Here is a 26,847-nt window from a genome sequence, read left to right as displayed (position 1 = left end):
GCTGAACATGGTGAGAGCATCAGTTGGATTCTTCTTCCCTCCCCCAGGGCGGAATGGGCTGGGAGGAGTCCAGCATGTCATTCTTCATTTGTAAAGCAAAATTTCTCTGCCATTTGTGCAGAAAAAGGACATGGATGTCAAAAATTGCAGCAGATGAGGAAACTGGGGCCAGAGCCTTCAGTCAGATAAAGAGAAAAGAGAGAAAAATCTTTCTTACTTGGATTTTGTCTTTTATAAGCTCCTTCCAGCTCCCGGCTCTTGACCCCACACAGTGATACACAGTCATGGGAACAGGAGGAAAATAATCCAGAAGGAAAAGGAAATAAACCAAGACATTCAGACTAAATAAGAGCCGGAGTCCACTATGTGTCATCAACCCCACATGAAACCTGCAGATGCCTAACAACCTCCTGGGGCAGCCGATGTGTTGTTTTACATGGGGTGGGGTAAGGGGCTGCAGACAAAATGCCAAGTGACTTGTTGGAGTGTCTGTATGTTGAGGGACGAAATGTCTGCATGCAGAGGGAGAGGAAATTCTCAAAGTCAGAACAAGCTAAACAATCTGGAAGTGGTTTGAATATTGACTAACACAATGCTAGACTAGAGACGTGAAATAATGAGACAGCAGCCAAAAATAACCACAGCGACCACAACGATGCAGGAGACTAAAACAAAGGCACCAAACAGCATCTAGGGCAAGTGTGGGAGACTGCAGCAGGCTCTGCAGATGCTGGAAAGGGTCTGGCACATCACCAAGTCACACTGACCCTACGCCAACTCTGACTGCACACAAACTCTCCAGTGCTGCTCTGCTCCCAGCACTATAAAAGGAACTTCTCCATACGGAGCTGGCAGTGCCAGTGTAAAAGCAGCAGAACACAAAAAGTCTCCCCCAGTTGCTCACAGCAGATGCCCTGAGCACTAGGGTTTGGGCAGAGGCAGTTGCTGCTGCTTTACTGTGCACAGCAGAGATTATGCTTTTCTCCACAAAGCTGCTACCACCCACCTCTGGCTCCCCTTTGACATCACTGCTTGGCTTGCACTGGAAAGAGTCACAAGTCCAGGCTCACTGAGACCAGGTCTGAGCATTTGGAGATGAGGTGCAGCACCTTCCAATAACACACAGTGGTGTCCACCTGCACGAGTGCCAAACAGAACCCTGGGGCTGGAGGCACACTCACCCCGAGAACCCCATGGCAAGGAGCCAGTGCTCTGGAGCTCTTGATCAAAAATGGACTGGTACTTTCAAAGCCTCTCAGCATGCTACTCCTATCTGTCAGGTATCAAAAAATGCTTGGTACATGCAACAGACAAGTTTCCTCTTTTGACAAGCTCTACATTTGCATTTATATTTGAATTCAACACCACATTTTCATGTACTGTAGGCAAGCAGAGGAGTTGGTGGGACAGCTTGGCTCCTCAGCACATCACAGAGCTCAAGAATTACCTTCCTGCCTTCTTCATGCTGTTTCAAGACAAATGCCCCATCCTGCACTGGAACCAAAGCTGAGGAAGATGTTTTCCTTCTTGCCTCAGTGTCCTGTACTGCTACTTGTACTGTCCTCAGAAGCAGCTTTTCCTGTCTCATTTGATTTCACAAACACTATGCAGGCATCTCTCCAGCGAGTCACAAACTTGGCAGCATCCTGCAGTTAGCATGGGAAAAGCAGCCCTGGCTCAGTGGTGCCTTTGTAGTATTTGTTGGACATGGAGGTATTCCATGTCCTTCACCCCTCCACCCCACCTCTGCCAGGCTCAGCTTTGAAGGGCTTCAGGGACCATGGCTGTCACCATCACTTCTCCCCCCGTAACATGTGCTATCATCAAGGTGCTGCCTGGACCTGAACCGCTCATGAGCTGGCTGAATGCCACAGGATCCAAACTTCAGGAATGCCTCAGTCCAGCTGAAGTTTCCCAACTGTCCTGCCACGAGGCCAGCGTTTTGTGTGTCACTGCTGTCGACTTTGTTCCCAGTTCTCATTGGGTTTTATCTGTAATGCCCCAGCGTTGTGCCTGTCGAGGAAAGGGGCCTTGGCCTCCTCAGCGATGCTGCAGTATTGATGAAGACATTGGTTCAATGTTAAGAGCAGTACAAAAACTAGAGTTTTAGAGGGGGAACGTGAACCCAGAGGGAAAAATACTGCTTAGTGCTGAGGGCTCCTGGCTGTCTACCTCGGAAAGGCTACACGTATGGAGATTACTGAATGCAAAGAGCACAAAGTCCTCTGACTCAGGAGGTCCCTGGAAGTGGGCAGGGGGAATCATACTGTGTATTAGCTATTCTCATACTCCTCCCCAACAGCTGCTTTTGGTCCCTGCTGCAGCTAGGATGCTGTGGAGACAGGCACCCTGGTCTGACTTACAGTGCCCTCTCCTCTACTCCTTTTCTTCTCTCCCACATCACTTCAGCCTACCTCTCTCTGCTTCTCAACCTTTCATTTTACTCAGATATTTAGCACCCAGAAAAAGCTCTTTTCACACCTTTCTTCCACACTGCCATGGCAAGCTTGCCTCCTACACTTGCTCTTCTAACCTCTTCATCTGGCCATCACAAACCTTACCCTTCAAGAGCAGCTCTGTTCTCTCCACCCTCTTCTGTCATGCTTGTGCTGAAGACTGGGACAGTAACATCCCTCAGTTCCTGCTGGTGTTTTCACTCCTTTCCGTCCTGCTGCCTTTGCTCATCTCTGGTTGGGCTCACTCTCTTCAGCACTCTGCTTCTGCTTGTGTTATGCTGAGGAACTCCATGCTGCAGAATGTCACGGAACCTAAAAGTCCTTGTGGGTTCATAAAGCAGCAACTAGACAAACTCACGGACAAAAAAAATCCCTCAAGGTCATACATACAGGGACAGGGACCCACTCCTAGCTCAGTAAAGCTCTGAGCCAAAACTTGGAGGCTGGGAGAATCCTCTGGCTTGCATCACTGCACTCTTCCCTCGTCCCAGTCTTCCTTCCTGGAAGCCCACTTCTAGATGGGATACAGGGCAGGTAAACTTTACTGTCATCCAATAGAGCTCTTCTCATCTGCTTGAGCTCTTGTATTGTCCTCTCCCAAACACCTACCCAGGTCACACTGGACTAACGGTGCATATGTGACAAGTGCCACCCTACAAGTGGGCTAAATACCCAGAAGCATAAACCCACAAAATTTACTGTCCAGGAACATCTACAAAGGTGGTAGAGGCATCCCTGGTACCTCACACCTAGTAAGATCAGCTTCAAATACTCTTGAATTATTTTGCTCAGCAGGTGTAGGCAGCTGTAACCTGCACATTCTTCCTACCATTACACCCGAGAGCCACACTGGCTTGGATACACCCCTGTCGGCATAAAAATTATCAGGTATTGTACATTTCTGCACCCCTTTGACACAGGGTGTATGCCATGCTCCTAACATCCGAGCCAGCTCCTTCACAGGAGTATGCCTTTGCCTGCTGTCACCTTTCCTGGCCAAAAGCCTGGCTCAGCCATTCAGATGTTTCACAGGGATCCCCACAAACCAGAAAAGAAATGAGCTCATGGACCCAGAGGCACAGAAAACTGGTCATTTTTGTAACTTTCTTCCTGGAAGAACCCAATCAATGAAGCTTAGAAGTGCTAAAACGAAAGCTTTTCAGCTCCCTCACCCCATCACAAGAGCAGCTTGGGGAGCTGCTATAGCTACTGACTGCCCTCAACTACTACAGCTACTGAACCATCTGTTTCCTGCCTTGGACAGAACTGAAAGAACAGGCAGGCAAGCAGCCTGGGTGTGGGTGCCCACCCAGCCTTAGCAGGGAAGTCAGCAACCTCCCAGCAGGTCTCAAAAGCAGGGACAGAGCAGAGTTGAAGGAAGAAGGCAGGATACAGACCCCAGAAAGGCTACACTTGACGCCTGCACCGCTGTTTGGATGCCAATCCAGCAATGCACAGCTAGTACCATGGCCTGTGGTCAACTTGGGTTTAGACTTCCCACTGAAATAAAGCAGCCTGGAGAAGAGAAGCTGCATGGAGACCTCATAGCAGCCTTCCAGTACCTGAAGGGGGGCTATAGGGATGCTGGGGAGGGACTCTTCATTAGGGACTGCAGTGACAGGACAAGGGGTAACAGGTTAAAACTGAAACAGGGGAAGTTTAGACTGGATCTAAGGAAGAAGTTCTTTACTGTGAGGGTGGTGAGGCACTGGAATGGGTTGCCCAGGGAGGTTGGGAATGCTCCATCCCTGGCAGTGTTCAAGGCCAGGTTGGAAGGAGCCTTGGGTGACCTGGTTTAGTGTGAGGTGTCCCTGTCCATGGCAAGGGGTTGGAACTGGATGATGTTAAGGTCCTTTCCAACCCAAACTACTCTATGATTCTATGATAGATCTGTTGCCACAGCAGTGACTGCAAAAATCCTGAGCTAGAGACACTTGTGCTCTGATGCAGGACAAACGTAATGGCCTTGGGCAGGAAAGTCAAGCCCAGCTTGTAATCACAAAGGAAGGAAAAGAGCTGTCCTGCTAGATCTGCATCAGGAACTGGGTGAAACAAGAATCACGGCACAAATGGAAACCATGGATAGTGACTCTTCATTGACAGGTCTCTGCCTTATGACTTCAACCAGACGTAAAAACCTGGGATCCCACACGGCACAACAGCACGGCTTAACCAAAAGGGTGAGGAACGGGCTCATCTCACCCACACGTCAGCCTTCAGCACGCTCCTGGAGGTGGGCAGAGCTGCCAGGTAAAGCCAAGCAAAGCCAGCATCCAAATCTGCTGGTAAATCCTATGATCCTGAAGCTGACACCCATCTGACCTGCTCCTGTCCTTGGTGTTTGGAATCCCAAGAGGACTGTGCATGGCTCAACAACTCACCTACATGGCCTGGGGCTGGACACGGGGAGCTCCACACTCACTTCCACGTTGGTCAGCATCTGCTCCTTCAGAAGGGCTGTGACTCCACACTTGCTCAGAGGCAGAGGCTCTGCAGAGGCAGCCACACATGATTTCACCAAGGGAGTGTTCTGCTCTCATGGCACAACCCAACACAGAGCTATCAACAGATTATTTAACAACCTGATTTGGCGTGGGTTCGTTTTTAAGGAGGTAGTTTTGTAGCAGCCCCAGTGAACAATGCACCAGCCTCTGCTCAACATCGAGAGCAGCACGCAATCCTAACCACCCTAACGCTGAGAAAGGAGACTGACCCCAGGTTAGGAGGCTTCTCACAAAGCTGAAGTGTGAAGCGTGAAGAACAGAAGTGTGTGAAAATAGCAAAAGAACTGGGATACTGAAATCCATAGCTGTGCTGGTAACTGCTTTAACCCTTCCTAAACTGGGTAAAGTCACAGTGAAGAGCTGAAGGAGCAGCAGACCCAAGGTATTTTGACTTTATTAACACTTCACACTGCCTCACACATGGATTCCAATAAGCAGAATAGGGAAACACATGGCTATATGAAACCACAAGTGGCTGAAATTGTCCCCCGATTCCATGTAAAAATGAGAAGCCTTTTCAGTAATAAAGAGATGGTAAGAACTCCTGTGGGAAGCCAGACAAAGGCCTGTGTAGCCCAAAATCTGTCACTGAACACCGCTAGTAATGGTTATTGGGAAGTATATAAGAAACATGACAGACAGTGATCTTTCCTCTCCTATGTTATCTCAGCACAACCCCTCCATTGGGCCTGTTGGGCAGCACAGGTGATGGAGCAGAAAGGAGTCCAGGACAATGCAGATGCCTCCAAGCTGAGAGCAATGGCAAGCCCCAAACAATCCTGACACACAGGGAAAATACTTCAGAGTCCAGACCAAACCTGACCCCAGGCCAGTGAGCCACCTATACAGAGAATGGGTGGACTCGGAGCAGAAAGCAAATATGGAGGGGTGAGAGTGAGCTTCCACCCACCTACAAGGCCACCTTTAGTGAAGAAGGCAAGTCACGCTCTGGAAGCAGTAAGGGAAGAGCTGTACACACAGCAGGAGAAGCAGTTTTTCTTTGGGGCCTGCAGTGCCAACATCATGGGTAGCCAAGGGGCTGCTGAACACTGAAGGCAGCCCTTTGGCATCCCTCCCAGCTCTCTGACACTGGGAAATCCAACTGCCTGACCTCAAGGTCCTACTCAGCCCTACCTCTATATGGTTTGAGTACAGAACCAGCCTAGCTCTCTGTCTGAATGGTCCATCTCCTTGGACAGTATCAGTGTCACCAAAACTGAGCCTCTTAAAGCTGCGCATGTGCTATAAAAGGGCTCAGGCATATTCCACAGACAAGAAGAAGCAAGTGGGCAGCACTGTCAGATAAGCCGGTCTTCGGTTCTGGGCCCTTCACTACAAGAGAGACACTGAGGAGCTGGAGCGGGGCCAGAGAAGGGCAATGGGGCTGGTGCAGGGCCTGGAGCCCAAGTGTGATGGGGAAAGGCTGAGGGACCTGGGGGGTTCAGTCTGGAGAAGAGAAGGCTCAGGTGGGACCTGATGGCTGCCTACAACTGCCTGAGAGGAGGATGGAGCCAGGAGGGGCTGGGCTCTGCTCCCAAGGAACAAGGGATGGGACAAGAGGAAACGGCCTCAAGCTGCCCCAGGGCAGGTTTAGATGGAGCTGAGGAACAATTCCTGCCCCAGAGGGTGCTCGGGCATTGGAAGAGGCTGCCCAGGGCAGGGCTGCAGTCACCACCACTGCAAGTGACAGGGTTCAGTGGTGGACTTGGAAGCCCTGGGGAAACAGCTGGACTTGATGATCTTACAGGTCTAACCCTTCACCCTGATCCCAGTTTGCTGCCTAAGAGTGCGTGGATGAATGGGCCCTTGGAGTCTGCACTCTCATTCTGCTCACCGAAGACAGCACTTAGGGGTACACCTCTATCAATGTGTGAGCCTTGCTTAGGTCTGTCCTCCACACCAAGGCCAACTAGAATGGAACAAGCCCCCCGTGCCCCCTTAAACCTGCTCTGCCTCCAAATGGGACAGCCCTTGCTAACTCATGAGCCATCCCCAGGAGCTGGCCAGGAAGGTCCAAGCCAAGCCGTGCCAAGAACCACACAAACCTAAAGCTGCACTGATGGTGGTGATCCATGGCTCAGGACTGTCCTCCAGGACTCCTTCGCACTAGGAAAGGAAAATCTTTTGGGAACAGCTTAAACAAACAGCCCACTTTCAGCTCCATTCCGGGAAAGGCGCCCTGTCCCCTCTGCATACTTCACCCCACACTTCCTTCCGCTCCACGCACGCAGGAACTCGTCCCGAGCTGGCCCCGCAGCACCAGGAAATAAACTGGGACCTGAACTCAAAACGAGCATCCAGATTCAAACGGATGTCTAAACCTTACCGTTCATGAATCTTTACTAAGAGCTCTTTAACTTAATAACCCTCAGCAGACAAAATTCAACATTCAAGCATAGGTGTAGCTTTAACTGCTCCTTTGCAGGTCCACTTTATAAACCATTAGCATTGCGAGCCACCCACTGAACAAAACAACCCCAACCCTGCGCTAGAAGAAACACTCGACAGCACACCCAAAATCAGTCAGGTTTACCCCAAGGCTCTGGAAGGTTCTTGCTTGGGGGGACCCCCCTTCAGGGCACGCTCCTGCTGCTGCTGCTTCCCTTGGTTCAGCTGCAAGAAGCTGACATCTGACGCCTCCTTGATGCAAATGCAAGCATTGGTTAGAGAGGGGAGAGATGTGACAAGACCATCTCTAAGTCCCTTCTAACCCTTAACATGCCATGACTCTATGACGAGCAGCATCCCTCTGCTCAGCCAGCTGGGGAACAGCAGGGATTAACACCACTGGCAGGAAGAGGCCGGGAGGAATCAGTCAGCCATTTGAAATGCCTCTGGTATGAAGGCTGGTGGCTTGGGTTACAGCATGCAGCCCTGCACCAGCAGCATCATCCCTGAGGTAACCGCAGGCTGGCTGGCTAACACACTGCGAGTACTCTCCAAAGCCTCCCAGCGCAAACTCTCCCTGTCCCCTGGCTGTGCCATGAACATTCACTGGGATCTCACACCCCCTTGTAACAACAGGCATTATTTTCCCCCTCTGAGCTCCCACCCTGCAGCTTCAAAACTGTCTTTTTGGTTCACTGGCATGCGCAAAGTCAACCGAAAGGAGGTATTCGGGAGCTTATGTCACTCTCTTAAATGCGATTTATTCAATGAAGACAGACGGGTGGATCGGAAGACTCTAACAGGAGTCTTTTGTGTCCAATTTATTGCTGACAATAGCCTCAGGTATCAAAAAAGTAAATAAAACAACACTGACAAACGAATCACAGCCTGGATCTTTTAAGGAGCTCGCCTTTATGAGAGCACACTCGTAGCTGTGGGGACTTAAACACTCGGTGCCCTCCATAAGCTAGAGGTCCAAGGTCCGCTGGCTGGCCAGGGAATCCAGTAGCCACTACTGCTATTCTCCTTAATGCAGAGAGATGGCAGAGGGATACCTGATTTCTGGTCCCTTTTCCCAGGAATGGGATGGAGTTATTCCCCATTTGTTTGCATAAAGTGACTCCTTTGACTAGTGTGGGCACTTACACAGGAGAAGAATAGCCATAATATCCAAGGGAGAAGATCATCCTGAGCATCCAGCTGCCTCCATTAGGCAGCTAAGAAGCTGTTTAGGGACTAAGTGGTGTGGAACAGGATTTCCATTAGGAAGGTGCTGATTCATACTTCTCTCACAGACAGGCCTGAATCAGAGAATGGCCTGGGTTGGAAAGAACTTTAAGATCATCCACTTCCAACCCCAGACATGGGCAGGGACCCCTTCCACTAGAGCAGCTTGCTCCAAGCCCCTGTGTCCAAACTGGCCTTGAACACTGCCAGGGATGGGGCAGCCACAGCTTCTCTGGGCACCCTGTGCCAGCGCCTCAGCACCCTCACAGGGAAGAGCTTGTGCCTAATGTCTAACCTAAATCTCCCCTGTTTAAGTTTGAACCCGTTACCCCTTGTCCTCTTCACCAACTCCAGTTCATCCAGCTCCTACCAGACTCTTGTCCATAGGGCATGAAAGGGTTAAAGGTGCCAACCTTTAAAGGTGCCATGACTACATGGGAGGTCTTTGTCCCAAATTCTCAGTTTCACACTGCTAGAAGTCCAACAGCCTTGGAATACTCTTATTAACAAGAAAGAAGCAGTTCTGTTGGCCAAGCCCGCTTTAAAGTCCACTGGTATCTAATGGACAAGAGGTACTCTGGACAGAAAACAGACAAATGCTATTGCTCTTGAAGCACGTGTTCTCCTGCAAGCATTACACAAGATGCTAATGAGGAAACCTGCAGGCTTAATGCCAAGCATTAATTTATCTCAATCCCATCCTAAATGAAGATCAGAGCAAAGGGCACATGCCTTCCTTACAGCACGTTTAACAACGTGGAGAGTGCAAAACTAGAGCCTAAGTCACAAAGAGCAGCAGAGGGTCTCCCTCCAGCCCTTCTCCAAGCATGGCTGGCTAACTTCGCTCCATCGTGCTGTTATTTATGTGTGCTTTCCCCCCTTGTACTGCCTGGACTGAAGGAAGGAAGGATGTTTCACAGGAAGGAAGGACTGGCTTGGCTGTACTGAGACAGGACCACACCACTTCCCCCACTACACTGTTCCTTTCTACAGAGGAGGGAAGGAGTGGGAAATCCACATTTTCTATCGCCATTGCTAGTAAGAGGGTGGAAATGAACCCCAAGTGTTACAGAACCTCATCCAGCTCCTGCTCCAGGTGGGGTTAACATTAAAAGCTGGAGCAGATAGCTCAGGACTGATACCACAAGGCCTGGAGCCCTGGTCCCAGGTTGGACCAAGCTTGCAGGGAAGATTATTTTCCTTTAGGTGCAGTCAGAATTCACCACGTTTCAATTTGCTGCACCTTGGTCAGAGCAATCCCCAGCATCAGTATAGACTGGGGGATGGATGCATCGAGAGCAGCCCTGCAGAGAAAGAGACGGGGGGTACTGGGGGATAAGAAATTAGAGATGAACCAGCTACATGTGTTTGTAGCCCAGAAAGCCAACTGTGTCCTGGGCAGCATTAGCGCGAAGTGTGGCCAGCAGGTCAAGGGAGGTGATTCTTGCATTCTACTCTTCTCTCATGAGACCCCATCTGGAGTACTGCATCCAGCTATGGGGTCCACAGAAAGACTACAGCAGGTCTACAGGAGGCCACAGAAGAGGTCTGAGGTCTGGAACACTTCTCCTGTGAGGAAAGACTGAGAGAGTTGGGGTTGTTCAGCCTGGAAAAGAGAAGTCTGGGGAGACCTTCTTGTGGCCTTTCAATATGTAAAGGGGGGGGGGTTATAAGAAAGATATAGAGAGACTTTTAACTACAGCCTGCAGTGACAGGTCTAGGGACACTTGTTTTAAACTGAAACATGGTAAGACTTAGATCAGACATAAAGAACCTATCTTTCCCTATGAGGGTGCTGAGGCGCTGGCACAGGGTGCCCAGAGAAGCTGTGGCTGCCCCATCCCTGGCAGTGCTCAAGGCCAGGTTGGACACAGGGGCTTGGAGCAAGCTGCTCCAGTGGAAGATCCACCTCTGACAACACTGCAGACACCACCTCACCACTACTGAGCAGAAGAGAACAACCTTCCCCCTTGACCTGCCCACTCTGCTGTTACTCACACTGCCCCAGATGCAGGCACTGCCGGGCCACCAAGACTTTGCTGACCCTGACCGCCTTGTTGCCATCAGACCTGCTTTTGCAGAGGAGAGGTGCCCTCTGTGTCCCACCAGCTCACACACAGCACGGCTGGGCTCCGAGGCAAGGAATGCGCTGAGCACTCTCAGCCAGATGCTGCAGCGGTCACTGGAGGCACACAGGCAAGAGATCCCTAAAAAAAGAAGAAAGAGAGGGGTGGGGAAGGAAAGCCCCACTCTGCAAATCAGCTCAGTGAGGAAAATGGGAATAGAGGTGACCTGTTGGTAAGGGCTTGGGAGCATGTTCCTGCTGCAAGACAGTCAGGGAAAGCAAGCTACAGAGTGGGGCTTGCCACTGCTGCTGCTGGGGGAGATGCAGGGAAGGTGACTGAGGCTCAAGGAGAGCCACACAGCAACCAAGGCAGTCGGCAGGGCATGACTGTTTGCCTGCACTCAGCAGTTGCTGCTTGGCCAGCCTCACATCCATCCATCCATCCATCCATCCATCCATCCATCCATCCATCCATCCATCCATCCATCCATCCATCCATCCCAGCTATTTCACACTCATTTCTCAGGAGCTCATTTGCCGTCTACGCTCTGCAGAGACTCAGCACCCAAAGCGACGTCTCCCCGCCTCCACAGCATCGCTCCCACGTTCACCTTCACACACAGTGCCACAGTTTTCCCAAAACACTGAGAATATTCACCCTCCCCTTCACAGCACCTCTGTGACAGTTCATTGCAGGCAAAAAGAAACGCCCTGTTCCAAACCGTGCTGCTCGTTGCTATGCTCTGCCCAGTGCAAAAAGCTACCTGAAGGCAACATCCAGAGGAGTTAAGAGCATATGCAGGCAGTGTATAATATACTACAGCCAAATTTCACACACAAACATCACTATCCACGTGTTACACAGGATACCTTTATGCTAAGGCATTAATCACACTCAACAACACCAAAACCAATCCCAAACAGTATCTACACAGAATGGTATATAAACAGTGGAGGGAGAAGATTCATTAGGATCTCTCAACGTGCCAAGTTGAGATTCACACCACAATGCAGCACATCTATTATCCCACAGGAATTATTGTTCCCCAGTAAAACCAGACTTATTTCCAAATGATTCACACTACCTGAGGAATTACTGTTTTTGCAGCAATGTTCCAGATCCTAGGTCAGGAATCTCCTTTCTATTCTGGTAAATTCCACTAAGATATCGCATGTAACAACAAGTTCTTGAAGCAGTTTCATCAGATTTTCCCTTTAAGGTAACCCACTGCACTCCCACGTGAGGTACAGGCACCTCAAAGGCACAAGCAGCTGAAAGCGCTGCAGTGGAATCAGATGATCAGTGCAAGCTTGGAACCTCTGCAGCCTCCTTTCAGCTTTGGAAACATGCTGTGATTTTCAAACCAACCCAGGTGGAAGCCACAGGCCAGTTGTAGCTGAAACCCCAGAGAAGGCATTTAACAAGTAAGTTATATGAAAGCAATGAGAATGACCCTGAAAACAAAGTCTGACGGATTCTGCTGCAACACGTAATGAGGGTGTAGCACTGCAGCAAAATCCGTCATTCCCGGCTGTCCGATGGCGTGCTGCATGCAGCATGGAGTGGCAGAGCCGATGACAGCAGGAAGCACAGAGAGCTGTGCTGCCAGGAACCCACCCTGCACAGCCCCAAGGTGCTTTACCTTCATGCAAGCATCTGGATCACATGAGAAAACAGAGGAGAACACAAGAAGTAAAGGTTCAAGGTAAAGAGAAACGTGGTCAAGCTAATCAAAAAGTTGTCTGAGCTTATGCTCATCGTAATCAGGCTCATAAAAAGGCACATTTTCACCTTAGGATGAAGCTACCACTTTAGAGGTCAGTTAGAACACTCCTACACATATATAGAATCATAGAACACTTAGGGTCAGAAAGGACCTTAAGACAGAACCATAGAATAGTTACGGTTGGAAAGGATCTTAAGATCATCCAGTTCCACCCCCCTGCCACGGGCAGGGACACCTCACACTAAACCAGGTCACCCAAGGCTCTGTCCAGCCTGGCCTTGAACACTGCCAGGGATGGAGCATTCACAGCTTCCTTGGCAACCCACTCCAGCACCTCATTACCTTCCCAGTAAAGAACTTCTTCCTTAGATCTAACCTAATCTTCCCTTGTTTTACGTTTGAAGCCAATATGATCATGTCCCAGCCTGTGGCAGGGTTTGGAACTAGATGATCTTTACAGTCCCTTCCAAGGCAAACCATCCTGCCATTCTGTAAGCACAAGCACAGGTCTGACCACGTCACAGCAACATGCTTGCTCCTTTGTCCCTCCTCCACCTTTTTCCTACTGTGGCACTTGAACACCCAATGCAGTGTCCTGGCTGTTGCCTGTTCCTCTACCCCTGGAGCAGACACGAGCAGTGCTGGGCTCACCTGCTATGTGCTGCCTCCCAGAGTGGTGACGTGCCCCCGGCTGCCCAGGAGGACCGCTCTGCGTGGTGCAGCCCTCTCACACCACCTGCCTGCAGGAGCAGATGCTCTTCTCTCCTACCATGCAGCCTCACACATGAGCCCCAAGCTGCAGGGGGTCTGTAACGTTACCCATCAAAGCCAGCTCCTACCAGAGCTAAGTTTCCATCTCCTCCTTTCTCAGAGCTGTGCAGCTCACACTCAAGGATGCGTGTCCAGTCTTGGCCACAAGCGCTGTTTGCAAGGTGCCCAAACGAAATCTGTCCTGCTACTTCTGAGCCAAAGGATCACAAATCCATCCCAGGAACACGAGTCCATATAAATGTTATTTATATTCACCAACACTCCCCCAGCCACCGAGTTTGCAACCTGACATCACAACCGGGAGCTGTGGACAAGCGGCTCCCCGAGGGCCAGGGCAGCACAGGGGATGAGGTGGCTCGTGGTTATGCTGTGGCAGGCCAAGGAGCAGTGGCACAGAAGCATCCAGCTCACACAATGCATTGACACACACAAGTCCAGTGAACTCTGCTGCCCCAAGCTGAGTACACAGCTGATCAGACCCCAGATGATGCAGCCCTGAAGCGCCTTTGAGAAGAGGTACTTCAGGTTTGCCCCATCCAGTGAAGCTCTGGACCAAAAGGGGCAAAATTGCTGGGGCTTAATAAATGCAGGAACTTTTCCACTCAAGTCCCCTGAACATGGTGCCTACTCCTGCTGCCCAAACCTGGGCAGTGCTTTGTGTGAGAAGGAAGACTGCAAAGGTAGCAGGGCCAAAGTCACCATAAAAGCAAGTTGGTGGAGAGTTAGAAAGACAGGCAGCGATACCTCCTGTGCTCGGGGGATACTAGCGCTGCACAAGTGACCTCACAGGCTTTGGACCAGATCCTCTATCTGAAGTTTTAGGGTCATTTTAGATGGCTCTGCACCCCACCTGCCTCCTCCTAGCCCTGTGCTCCTCAATCCTGGCCACATAAAAGCAACCTTGCAACCAGGCTGGGAACTGGGCAGGGTTAAAGAGGATGGGGGGCAAAGGGTTGATGGTTGGGGATGATGTTTAGGGAGAGAACTCCCCTCAGTCATGATCCAGCTCTGAGGCAGCAGCACAAGAGGGACATGGAGCTGTTGGAGCAAATCCAGAGGAGGCCATGGAGATGCTGTGAGGGCTGGAGCAGCTCTGCTCTGGAGCCAGGCTGAGAGAGCTGGGCTGGGTCAGCCTGGAGAAGAGAAGGCTCCTGAAGGGGAGACCTGAGAGCAGCTCCAGTGCCTAAAGGGGCTGCAGGAAACCTGGAGAGGGGCTTGGAACAAGGAGCTGTAGGGACAGGCCAAGGGGAATGGCTTTAACCTGCTAGAGGGGAGACTGAGATGAGCTCTTAGGCAGAAGCTCTTCCCTGTGAGGGTGCTGAGGCGCTGGCACAGGGTGCCCAGAGAAGCTGTGGCTGCCCCATCCCTGGCAGTGTTCAAGGCCAGGTTGGACACAGGGGCTTGGAGCAAGCTGCTCCAGTGGAAGGGGTCCCTGCCTGGGGCAGGGGTTGGGGCTGGAGGAGCTTTAAGGTCCCTTCCAACATAAATCAGGCTGGGATTCTATGAGAAGCAGCCAGGATGAGTGGAAAGACAAGCCCACCTCCTCCAGCCACAGAGCCCACCCTCACAGACGCAGTGCTTCCCAAAGCCATGACTGAGAGGATGTGGAAATCCCTACCTCTCCTCCAAGCTGACAGTTGCAGCAGCAAGCAGCAGCTCTCATCTGCCCACTGTCACATAGAAACAAACTTATCAGCTGCTGTTTCCTTGCACTTTACAGCTGTGTATTTTGTAAACCTTGTTCCTAAGCAGATAAATGACCCATTTTACTCTTTGGGCTCTTGGTGTGGATGCCAGCAGATTCCACCATTGGCAGATCTCTTCTGGCAAAAGGCCACAGTGGAAGCTGATCACTATGTATAACAGCAGAACTCATCTTTTCTAACCACCTCTCTCCTTTCAGCCCTTCACTGTGCATTCACCTTTCTGCATCGTGTTCCTGTGAGAACCTCAAACGTTCAATCTGCTGCACAAGCCACTCTGAGAAAGCACCAAAACAGCCTCAGCTCCGTTGTACAGAGAAGGAAACACAAAACTGCCCGTGCACGGTGTTTATGCCCCTGTGAGCACACAGGCGCTGTGCTTGGGTAAGGTTCGCTGTTGCACCTGCGTATCTTACTCCACCCTGCTGAGGTTAAAGAACATGGGGCTGAACGGTGCCTTATAACCCTTTATCTGCCACGATTAGGGCCTCAGCAGGGGAACATCATTGCCAAAACCTAAGAAGGTAGCCAGAGACACAAGAAGATTAAGGCCTAAACCACTGTGTTTTGGTGGCTGACATGCAATGCCACGCCTCATATTTGATCAGATCGAAAAGCACTCGGATTGTCAGGCTGCTGAATCAACCCAAACCCCACTGGGTCCATGGGAAAGGCACACCCACAGTGCCCTCTCCAAGTCAGGGTGGTTATGAAGGCTCCGAAACCTGGACAATTAAAGGCAAACAGCTTGTGGGCTTCCCACCAAAGTGATTCTGTCACCAGCTCTAACGCCTCAAATCCAGAGGGATGCATGTGATTGTCCACAGTGCCTGCAGTGGGTGGCCACAGCCACCACCAGCAGAAGGCTGCCTTCCCCTGCTACCCTGGCAAACCACTATGGACAGGGAGATGAATCCCTCCTTTGGTGACTATGGGGAGGAGATCAAATTCAAAGGACTCAAAGCCCTCCAAAGATGCAACCTGCCTGAAGCAGAGGGAGTGACAGTATGGAAGGATGGAGCAGACCACCAGCACCAAGGATGCAGGAGGTGCTGGCAAGCAACACCTGCTTGTCAGCTGTCACCGAGCATTTGAAAACACTTGTGTTTTCTATTTCACGTGTGCAGATCCAAACATTACCCAAGGCAGAAAGACTGAGACTGTAACTAACAAAGCCATAACCACCACAACTAGTGCTCTCCCTTCCAATATGTTTTAAGGGTTCCCATCACCTTCACTGCACTAGCTACTGCAAACCATAGTACTGCTGCTAGACCATCACGTGAATCTTCCAATCCAAATGGCCTCCTAAAAAGACTATTTGCTTCATTTTCATGTAACAACTGTATAAAGGTGTCCTTTTTGTCATGTGGCTCAGTCACACCAGCCACACTTCTTGCACAGCTTCCACAAGGAAGCAGGCACGTATCATCTGGCTCCTCGCAGACCACAGCCTTCGGTGGGAAAGAAAGGTTTCACAGAGGATGAGCATAACCTCAGTGAGCCTAAGGTAAGGTCATGCTCAAAGGTGAAATCACCAACCCATCTGAACAGACACAATAACGTGGTCAAGATCATAAGGCATACCAGGCTTTTAAACATTACCATTTCTGGTAATGGCCACATTTGAGAGTATTTGTTTTTAACAAGAGCTATTTTTGTCTGCACTTCCTAACTCACTCTAAATGAAGAAATTCAGTAAGTTATTCTCAGCTGCGCTGTTTTCAGAGCACAGAGAAAGCCAGAGGGCGAGCAAAGAGCCCACATTGCCAGAACTTAACTTCCTAGAAAGTAGGAATTGGTCAGGCTGCCCTGTACTGAAGAAACAGTACCATTCACAGGGCTATGAGGAAGCTGAGGCTGAAGGGCTGCTCAGAGCAGAACGGAGGTTAGTTAACGGGGACCTGCCCACTCTGGAGTTGCTCTCCCACACCCCATTACCCTGATTCACTGCAGACCTTGCAGCCACACATCCAAACGAAACACAGCGACCAACTCCACGGCCTCCTCCTCCCTGCAGTGCCTGGCCTGGTGCAGGGGACTGCCTGGGGCAGCCAGAAAGCAACCTGGCAAAGGAGCCCCTTGTGCCGGAGGGTCCTGCACACCAGCCCTCCCCATGGATCGGAGCCCCTGGGAGGGGGGGGTCAGCATGATGGTTTTCTGCTGCCCTTATTGCCACAGACTCAACACAATGGAGGAATAATGCTTCTGCAAGTGCCGCGGATGCAGGACAGTCCTGGAGGGCTCTGCCCCTCCGAAACACACCGGCTGGGCAGGCAACTGCCCAGAGCACACAGCTGTTGGCTTTGGGCTTGCCCGGAGAGCAGACGCACTGAGGAACACTGCCCCTGCTCGTTCTCCAGCAGACCAGGAGATGCACAGCACTGCCAAGAGACTGGAGGCATGCGGTAAGGAAACGCATTTTTTCCTCCTAAACCCTGAATGCCTGAGACTACTCCAGGGCTGTAAAAATACTTCCCCTTTCACTGTCATTGCTGTGTGGCACCGCTTGGAGAGGGGCTCACCCCCCGGCCCCAGGCAGCTCAGGGGGGAACCACCCTGACACACTGCAAGGCTGAGCACTCCTGCCCGTGATTTTTGTGGGTGCTTTTAACAGAATTAAACCCTTAATCCCCCTGCGCCTAACGTGAATGTGCCAATTAGTTGGGACGGTCGCTTTAACTTGGGTTTAATTGGTTTAAAGGCTTCGGATGCAGCATTAGAAGGGAAAACAGCGCAGATTTGCAATGGAAGCGCGGTCACCAAGGACAACCAGCACCGGTCTGGTCTCCCACTCGCTCTGCGTGCCAGCACGTGGGACACCCGGCGAAGCCAAAAGGGGCACTTGTAAGCAGTTTTATGAAGGGAAAAAAGGAGGGTTTGGGATTCTCCATCAATGAATTCCCTCGTGACCGGGGGGGAGCAAAGGCAGCTAAAAACTAACAAAGGCAGCGCATCGGAAAAGCTCGCAGATAAAAAGAACTTTATAGGGATAAATATGGGTGGGCTGGGGAGAAAAAAAAAAAAAAAGAGAAATTCAGAGGAAAATAAGCAACAGGAAAAGGAGTCTATGGAAAAGGAGCCTGGAAAAGGGTATCCGCAGCAATCGCCCTCGTTGTGCGCCTCTGGACCTCAGCTCCGCCGAACCCCGACGGTGCCAGCGACCTTCCCCGGAGGCGGCTCGCAACGGCCCCCGAGGGACCGCGACCTTCCCGGGCGGGGACCGCGCCGCTCTGGGCTCAGGAAAGCGCTGTTCCGGTCACGTCGGAAGGAGCCCGGCGGCGGCTCCATTTCCGAGCGGGAGCCCAAAGGCCCTTTGCGGGCGCCGCCGGGCCGGGGCGACCCGCGCTGTGGCGGCGGCGGCGGAGCCTCCGCGGGGTCAGCCCCGGCCCGGCGGCGCCCGCCCGTGCGCGGAAGGCGGCGTTGGGTCCGCGGAGACAAAGCGGATGCCTCACATTCCTCCCCGCCCCGCCGGTCCCCGGCACCCCCCGCCCGCCCCGTCGTCGCCCACCTCTGCCTACCTGAGGGAGCCGGCCGGGCCTCGCTCCTTCCTCCCGTCCCTTCCCTTCCGTCCCTGCCGCCCGCGGCGCGCTGCAGCCGGCGGGGCAGCCCGGGCTTGGGCAGCCGCAGCCCGCGGGGGGCTCCGGGCTCGGCGGCGGGTGCGGGCGCTGACAATGAGGGGAGGGCGGCGGGACCGGGCGGTGCTTTGACGTCAGCGGAGCGGGGCGGCTCCGCGGGGAGACGGGAGGGCGCGGCGGCCATCTTGGGGGGAGCGGGCGCTGCCGTCTGAGGGCTGCGGGGGGCGGCAGGGAGGGGGTGCGGGACCCTGCGGCTCTGGGACGGCAGCGCCGGGGGGACGTGGAGGCGTTGGAAGGGGCACGGGTGCCTGTGGCGCGGGGCGGGTACCGCGGCGGAAGGAGCTCGGTGGTGCGAGGTTGGGGAATGGACGAGGTCTGTCCCGGGGAAGGAAATGGGATACGTGACCTAGTGGAGAGAGGAGAAGGAAGGAAGCGCTGGCTGCTCGGAGGGGAAGGAGGAAGTGTTTTGGGGTTTATTCATGGGCATTTGGCGCAGTCAGCACGAGGCAGAAGGACAGAAAGGGACGAGTGGAATGCGGGATGTAACGAGGGGATCCGGCGCTTGGCTGGGCTGGGAGGTGCTGAATAAGAGCCATACAAATAGGAGCAAAGGGGGGGAACCCAACTGAAGAGTCAAGGGGACCAGGAGGGGGGAAGACTCCAGCCCAGGGCCTGGGATGGGCAGAGGGGAGCGCTGGAGGAGGGGGTACGGCAGCGGTGGGGTGCGCTGGGGAGGAGCAGCCCGGGAAGCAGCGATCCCTTCCTGACGGGATCCTGCGGAGCGAAAGCCGCCCCCCCTCAGGGCCCTTCCTGGGCAGGCGGCTCGGTTCCAGGGGTGCAGGGTGTGGGCGGAGGTGACGAGCGCCCATGAAACCGGGCGTAACCTGGGGAAGCGGCCGAAGCTGTCAGCGCCTGCGGCAGCGGAGCCCGGAGGGGTGCAGCAGGTTTAAACCAACAGAAGTGGCTCCTGCAGCCGCTGCACAGCTTGGGGAGCTGAGAGGCGGGCGGCTGCGGGGTGCCCCCAGCACCAGGACCGGGAGGCTGCGGGGTGCCCCCAGCACCAGGGCCGGGAGGCTGGGCAGGGATTAAACAAGCTCCTGGGGAGCAGCAGTGGCTGTGACAAACGCCTGAGTCACCCGCGAGCTCCCCAGGCCCTGGGCTGGCTCCTCGGGTGTTCTTGCTGTTCCGTGCCTGCTGTCTCTGGTGCGTCCCCCTGAGGTGTCTGCGCTCAGCCAGCAGCTTCCCGGGAACGATGCCCTCGGTTCCGCCTCCCTCCTGGAGCCGCTCGTGTGCCCGCGCTGCTCCGGGTGCGCCGGTCCGGGGGACTGCTCCGTTCGTTAGGCTGGCAGAAAAGGAAGGCAGGGTCCGTTCGTTAGGCTGGCAGAAAAGGAAGGCAGGCTCCGTTCGTTAGGCTGGCGGAAAAGGAAGGCAGGGTCCGATCGTTAGGCTGGCGGAAAAGGAAGGCAGGGTCCGTTCGTTAGGCTGGCAGAAAACGAAGGCAGGGCGAGCGCTTCTGTGCCAGTTCCGAGAGCTCAGCGGGGCCCTGTTCCCCGAGCCGGGGCTCTCCATCACGTCAGGATCTCTGCCTTCTCTCTGCAAAGACCAGATTTAGTCGTATTATTACTATTTTTTAATGGAAGTGGAGCCTCTTCTGTTATTCGCTGATATTCGGGCTTTAAGTATTTATAACGTGAGAGTCATGATAACCTCCTGACACTGAAGTGGTTTCTAAAAGCTCCTGACAGAGCTGAAGCCTATGCTAGGTGCCACACACGGTTTAGGAACATTCCTAAACACAGTAAGGAGGAAGAAGGAATAGATGGATGCTTGTGTGGGCAGCGCTGCCGTCTAGCTTGCTAGGCACAGCATTATCAGGACTCTGTGTGGCAGCCAGCGTAAGTTTGGTTTGGTTTGTTGTTATTTCTCTGTAACTGTTTCTTGTTCCTAGGATCAGCGGGATGCCACCATTAGGATCCTGCAGCCATAGCAAGGTTAGTAACAAAAGCACTCAGGAACAAGCAGCAACATCAGAAGCAGGTCGTTGTCTTATTCTGTTCATACTGCTGCTATCTTCCTCTTGGTCACAGAGCACTTGGGGTTCTTTGTCATGAAATTCGGTTGAGTTTAGAGGGTGTTTCACTCCTTCCTGGAGCAAACATCTTAAAAATGTCAGCTGAATTAGGCCTATACATGGAACCAGAAGGGATGCATTTGAGGGTACCAAGCATGCTTGCCAATGTAATCTCAAGACTGGTTTCTCTCATCTTCAAAAGGTCTTGGTAATTGGGAAAAGTTCCTGATGATTGAAGAAAGGACAAATGTGATTCTTGTTGTTAGGAATGGCAGTGAGGATCCATGCAGCTACCAGCTGGTCAGCCTTAACTCAGTCCCTGAAGAGTGGACAGCACATCCTTCTGGAAGCTATTTCAAAGCATGTGAAGGACAAGAAAATGACTGGGAACAGCCATCAGGGATTTACCAATGACCAACCTTCTACAGTGAAGCAACAGCCTGGGTGGACAACAGGAGGGCGCTTGGTGTTGTATTGATTGATAGTAGCCTTGACTTTGTCGTGACATGGTCTCCCAGCGGTCTACTTGTAGCCAAGTTGGTGACATTTGGACTGCGTAAGTGGAGTGTGAAGTGAGTGAGAAACGGGGTGGATGGTTGGGCTGAAGGGGTCATATCAGCTATATGCAGCCCAACTGGCAACTAGCTGCTATGGGGTCCTTCGGGAAAGGGGCCTCCCTCTCAGTAGCAAGGTGCTGGCAACACAACTGCATGAAGATGTGTCTGTTGCCACCAGAAGCTGGAGGGGGTGTGTGTGTGAATAAGGCGGCTTGGAGGAAATCCTGCTGAGAGGGCTCTTGACTTCATTACCTATTAACCTACATTTCCTCCTCCTGTTTCACCGGTGATGAAGCCTAAATGCAAAACCTGCTATTGACAAGTGTATGGGATATGTGTCTGGTCATTGGAGTTTTCAGCAGAAGCATCTGGCTGCTGCTGGGAATTCCTCACCTCTGAGTGACAAGAGCTACTGAGCACCTGTAGCCGGGTTGGCATAGTGGAGGTTGTATGGGAACCGTGCCTACAGCCACCCCTCCTGGCATTCCTTCATAGGCTCTTAAGGTTTACTGCAGAGGGAGTAGTCTTACACATACAACATTTGCTCCTCCATCTCTGCATTGGTAAGCGTGGCAGTATTGCTTCAACTCACACTGCCCATGACCATCTTCCATTCCCATTGCAAGATTCAGGCTTGTCCTGGGAGGAGTGAGCAGGTTCCACTTCCATTGTCTTGCCAGCCTTCAGCCATGGTGACTCCTCATTGCTAACACTCATCCCCTTCCCCAGCTGTAGGAATAACCCACACTGAAATGTAATTGTGGGGTGCTGCAGTGAACACGCAGACATGCTTTGACTTTTGTTTAGCTATTTCTTGTGTTTTCAATAAAATCCATATTATGGTGGGACAGCCACAATAGGTACCTCTGTGCAAATAAAAAAAGGTCTTTTAACTTACCTATGTGCTCACTATTGGAAGAACTTCACCAGAGAGGCACTTAGAAATCATGCAGCCCCCATGTGCCTTCTGTGAAGTGCATTTGTGTCCTGACTGCAATCCACAGAGCATTAATGACATGGTAAATACGGACATTGATCTCTGGGCCATGATAACCTCCTCCTTTCAACTCCGAGATGATGGGGTGTTATTTATCTTTCATTTGTGATCCTTAGCTGGTGTTTTCATGTGCCAGTTCCATATTACTATTTTTTCCAGTATGAGTTCCTGAAGCACTTTGCCAAATATTTGCCAGCATTAAGAATGGTGTAATATTAGACCATGTGCCCTTTTTAATTAGCCCTTGATCTAATTAAGGACAGGGCCTCTTGCATTGAACTGTGAATTCTGTTTGCTCTTGAATTGAACCGTGTCTTAGAAAAGCCCAAAGAATAGTAGTGGATCATCTTCCTATGAAAGATAAGTAACACCCCATAATCTCTGAGTTGAAAGGAGAGTGTCCACAGTGCCCACATGGGCTGTGGCCCGTGTCAGCTCATGTGTCCCCAGGCAGTGCACAAGGAGTGAGCACAGGTGAGAGAACCACCACTGCCAGTGGGAGCTGTGGATCCTCTCTGGCAGCAGACTGGGGGGACATGGCCAGGTAATTCTTGAGCTGGGCTGAGCTGTGTCAGCTCGCTCCTGGGAGGGGAGAGGAGCTGTGTCCCAAACAGGGCAGCCTCAATTGCCCTCAGTGTGCGCTCTGAGAGGACTATACAACTGCTCTGATTCTGCCGTGGGTGTTCCTGGGCAATCGCTTCATGGTCCAGTCCTCAGCAGAGGCACCAGCAACAGGAGGAAGCTGCAAGATCGTGCAAGAGATGTAAATGAGAGGCTGAAAGGCTGTAGTGGGCCTGGATGTGTCACTTAATTCTCTCCTCTCTACCTCTCCATTTCTTGTCATCGCCTCCTGGCTCTTTTTTGAAGTCCCAGTCACTCCACAATGGCACTAACTATAATTTCCTCTTTCAGTTTGTGCATGCAAAAAAAAACCCCAAAAAACCAGAAATACAAGATTGAAATACTTTTCCATCGTTTTCATGCTATTTATTTTGTAGTGTTTCTGCTATTTTATTAATGATAAAATGTGTAAAAATGATTTAAATAAATGAACCTTCTTTCTACAGTTCACCCAAAGCAGAGCTGGAAATGCAGTATTTGTGAAATGCCCACAGCACTTGCACACCTGCTGTGCCTCCTATGCCCTGCTGCTCAGTCAGGCTGTATCACACCAAGTTACAGGTTTGATCAGTGTCAGATGGCTAGGCATGTGCCATAGGAAACGCAGACATCAGAGCCTGTTCTCCAGAGGCTTTCTCAGCCTACCTAAATTGTTAGTAGAATACAGCAGGAATACTGTCCTGCAACTACACACACCTTTTCCTCCCATCCGGTTACAAAGGCATGGCAGAATCGGGTAACGTGTGTCGTTTCATCACACAAACTCAGCTCTCTGAGCTCCATCACTTATTACAGAGCTTACTTCATGTGTTGATCTTACAGACACAGATGATCACTGCAGAGACCACAGACACGTTCTGTTATGGGATGGAGGATTCCAGACAGAAAGTACCAAATGGGCAGGAAGTTCCCAGTTACATGCACAGCACAGGGTAGGTAGCAGAGATGGCAATTATGGCTCTGTACCTTAAGGAATAAAAGCACAGGAAGTTTCCAGGTAGGCTGCACGATTGCACAAGGCTCACTAACATGACAGGAGAGGCTCAAGATGAGCACTTCTTGAAATGAATTAGTTTTTGGAAAGCCTGTTTAAATTCTTCATTAAAAGCCGTATAAATGACTGGATTGATCAGGGAGTTTAAGTAACCTAACCACGTAAAAAAGTCCAGGAGGATGGGATGAAACCAGCAAGCATCTCGGCAGATTGGCAGCACTAGGGACATGACAAAAAAAGGCAGCCAGCAGAAAATGAAAGCTCCCAGAATAATGCCTAACGTTTTGGTGGCTTTCCTTTCCCGTGCAGCAGAAATTCTCTTCCTTTCCAGGATGCTGTCTGCGAGCTTTATTTTAACGTGATTGATAAATATTGGGGAGCCACCTGAATGGGAGTGCCCTTCATGAAGACTGGCATTAATGGAGCAGAGGGAAGACCCAGCAGAGCCAGTTATCAGGTGTGCTGTGGTAAAGCGTTTCCCACATAATGAGGGTGGCTTCAGGATCCTGGATCGAGCCGCTATGTAAATTCTCCCGTACAAGATGAGGAGGAGCACAGTTGGGATGTAAAAAGCTCCACAAGTGGAATAAATCGTGTAGGAAATTTGGTCTGTGTTCACAGTACACTTTGCAAGTTCTTCAGGAGCTTTCACTTGCCTCCAGAAGAATGGTGGCACAGAAATGCTGATAGAGATCATCCAGACCACAGCAATCATGAGCGCTGCTCGGCCTGTGGTCCGGCGTTTGGCATATTCCAGAGCATCTGTGATAGCCCAGTATCTGTCCAGTGCAATGACACAGAGGTGTAGGATTGAGGCTGTGCAGCACGTGATGTCTGACGATAACCAGATATCACACAGCACTTGGCCAAAGGCCCATGTGTGGGTGACAGTGTAAGCAATACTGATGGGCATTACTAGGACAGACACTAAAAGATCAGTCACCGCCAAGGAGCCGATGAGGTAATTCGCAGGTGTGTGGAGCTTTCGAGTCACAAAAATGGTAATGACAACAAAAACGTTTGCAAGGACCGTTGCCAAAGTTAGAACGGACAGAAGGACCGACAAGGAAACCTTCAGCCCTAACAGTGTCCCTTCATCCAAAGCCAGCGGTGCTTCAGTGGAATTTAATGACTTGTTTGCTGAGCTCTGGAGAGGGAGCTCTGCCGAGTGGTTATACTGAGTCATCCTCTGCTCTGATTTCACTTCTCACTTCCCAGTGTAGCCTTTCTGGGATGCTGAGGGAAGATGCTTACTTTTCTGCTGAAATAGAACTTCTCATACTAGAACCCAACACGGAAGAAATATTAACTTGTTGAAAACTTCAGCTTACACAGTAGATGAGGTGCTCTCCGAAGTTACATTTTCCATCACATCACTTCAATGACATCATTGTTAAAGCAAAACATAATCATCCAGACATGATTCTGGTGTCTGACAAATACAAGCACTATCACAACACAAGTACTGTGAGTGGTGGGGATTTAGGTGGTTTTCATTTTCATCATGCAGGTGACTTAATCATTCTTTATTACCTTTCCTTCACACCTCCTTTCTCAACTCATCTGCAAAGCTGCATCCATAAATACTGAAGAGTGAGACGGCGAAAAAGAAACATGTGGGCATGTAATTGGTGCCCCTGTGCTTGGGACAAAGCCACCCTCAAGAGTATTTTCTCTTCCTCTCTCCTAGCTGAATGTCACATTTTTGATATTGATAAGGGACACTTTATTAGCAGAGCACCCAAGATACAGACCAATACTGTCTGCATTCCTTCTGTAGCCATCATTTGTGCCAGAACTGTAAATCAAGACCTCTTTTTGAAAAGCTCAGAGCTCGGTTTTCATTTCTTCCTCCAGAGCAGTGGGGTTTTCTCGTCAACATTCAGTCTTCAAATGCTGAAGTCAGGTATTGGGTACCAGAAATCAATGCGTTGGCACTGAAGCTCACAGCATGTTCCAAGAACTGAGATGCTCCTGACATGGTCAATGATTGGAATGACTTCTGGAGTAGTGATTCCCTCAAAGGAGGAAGAACAGGCTGGTGAAGGGGTTCTGGAAAAAGAAAGCAGATTTTTTAGTGCAGAATGGGGATAGAAGAGTTGTGGTCGCTGAGGTATCACAGCCTACAGGCTTGCCACGCTTTTCTTTAGATTCACTTGGTGTAACCTGAAATCTTTACAAACCTGAAGAAAACATCTGAAGACAGGTTTATAGAATCATAGGATCACAGACTGGTTTGGGTTGGAAAGGACCTTCAGATCATCCAGTTCCTGCCCCCTGCCATGGGCAGGGACACCTCACACTAAACCAGGTCACCCAAGGCTCTGTCCAACCTGGCCTTGAACACTGCCAGGGATGGAGCATTCCATCAACCTGGGCAACCCATTCCAGTGCCTCAGCACCCTCACAGTAAAGAACTTCTTCCTTAGATCCAATCTAAACTTCCTCCACTTAAGTTTTAACCCGTTACCCCTTGTCCTTGAGACCTCTGACTCAGTTCCCCCCATGAGTACCAGAATGTCATTTACCTTATGCCAGGCCCAAGCCTTCTTGAAAGAGATCCTGAATATGGTCCATGAATGGCTGCGAGGGCTAAAAAGACAGTGAACTTCTCCAAGGAGATAGTCACCCGGCCAGCCTCCTCTGAACCGTCGAGAAGAAACCTCTGTCACTCACAACCAGTACATCTGAAACAGAGCTGAGAGTCACTCGGTTAGGAATCTGTGGAGCAAGAGCATCATGTGCATGAAACACTGACACTTTGGTGTCAAACAGCCTCTCTTGAGCTCCTGAATCCTGACCTCAGAAACAACACTTGTCAGGTCTGAGTGTTTGATTTTGTTGGAAGCAACCACCTTCTGTGAGTCAAACTTGCTTTTAAAGATGCTTTTTCTTCTGAGGTGCGCTTTTCCAATAAGGGGACCTAGAAGAGTCTGCTGTTTCACACTAAATGCCCTGGGGTTTTTACCAGGAAGGCTAACCCATCTTCCCAATGAACATTCCTGTGACACTGAGCAAAGGTTCCACTTTTGAACGTAACAATGGCCATAGTGACCAAAGTCCATCAAATCCAGTCACCTTTCTCTGACAATGGCTCAGCCCTGCTGCCTTTTTGTGATGCTTCCACAACTCCAATATGTTCTTTTTGAGACAGAGCGAGCAGAACCACAAAGTGTTGAAGACGTGGG

At 51.2% G+C, this 26,847-nt stretch overlaps 1 protein-coding gene and 1 long non-coding RNA gene across 2 annotated transcripts; one reads left to right on the top strand and one right to left on the bottom strand.

The window, feature by feature from the left end:
• The first annotated feature begins 20,913 nt into the window (after positions 1-20,913).
• Positions 20,914-24,119, top strand: LOC130592575 (uncharacterized). Its single transcript, XR_008970576.1, has 3 exons — positions 20,914-21,610; positions 23,488-23,597; positions 23,991-24,119. It is a non-coding gene; the product is annotated as an uncharacterized LOC130592575 (long non-coding RNA).
• HTR1D (5-hydroxytryptamine receptor 1D) lies at positions 23,022-26,326 on the bottom strand. Its single transcript, XM_057397007.1, has 2 exons — positions 26,188-26,326; positions 23,022-25,711 (listed from the first exon to the last, which is right to left on the bottom strand). The coding sequence occupies exon 2, from the start codon at positions 24,843-24,845 to the stop codon at positions 23,709-23,711; it is 1,137 nt and encodes a 378-aa protein (XP_057252990.1). The 5' UTR covers positions 24,846-25,711; positions 26,188-26,326; the 3' UTR covers positions 23,022-23,708.
• Positions 26,327-26,847: the final 521 nt, after the last annotated feature.

The sequence above is a fragment of the Pezoporus wallicus genome, unplaced genomic scaffold (assembly GCF_028554395.1).
Source record: "Pezoporus wallicus isolate ANWC-B61680 ecotype Strahan unplaced genomic scaffold, APGP_CSIRO_Pwel_v1 contig_14127, whole genome shotgun sequence".
Lineage (NCBI taxonomy): Eukaryota > Metazoa > Chordata > Aves > Psittaciformes > Psittacidae > Pezoporus > Pezoporus wallicus.
Note: the sequence above shows the minus strand (reverse complement) of the source record. Positions and strands in the feature narration are given on the sequence as shown.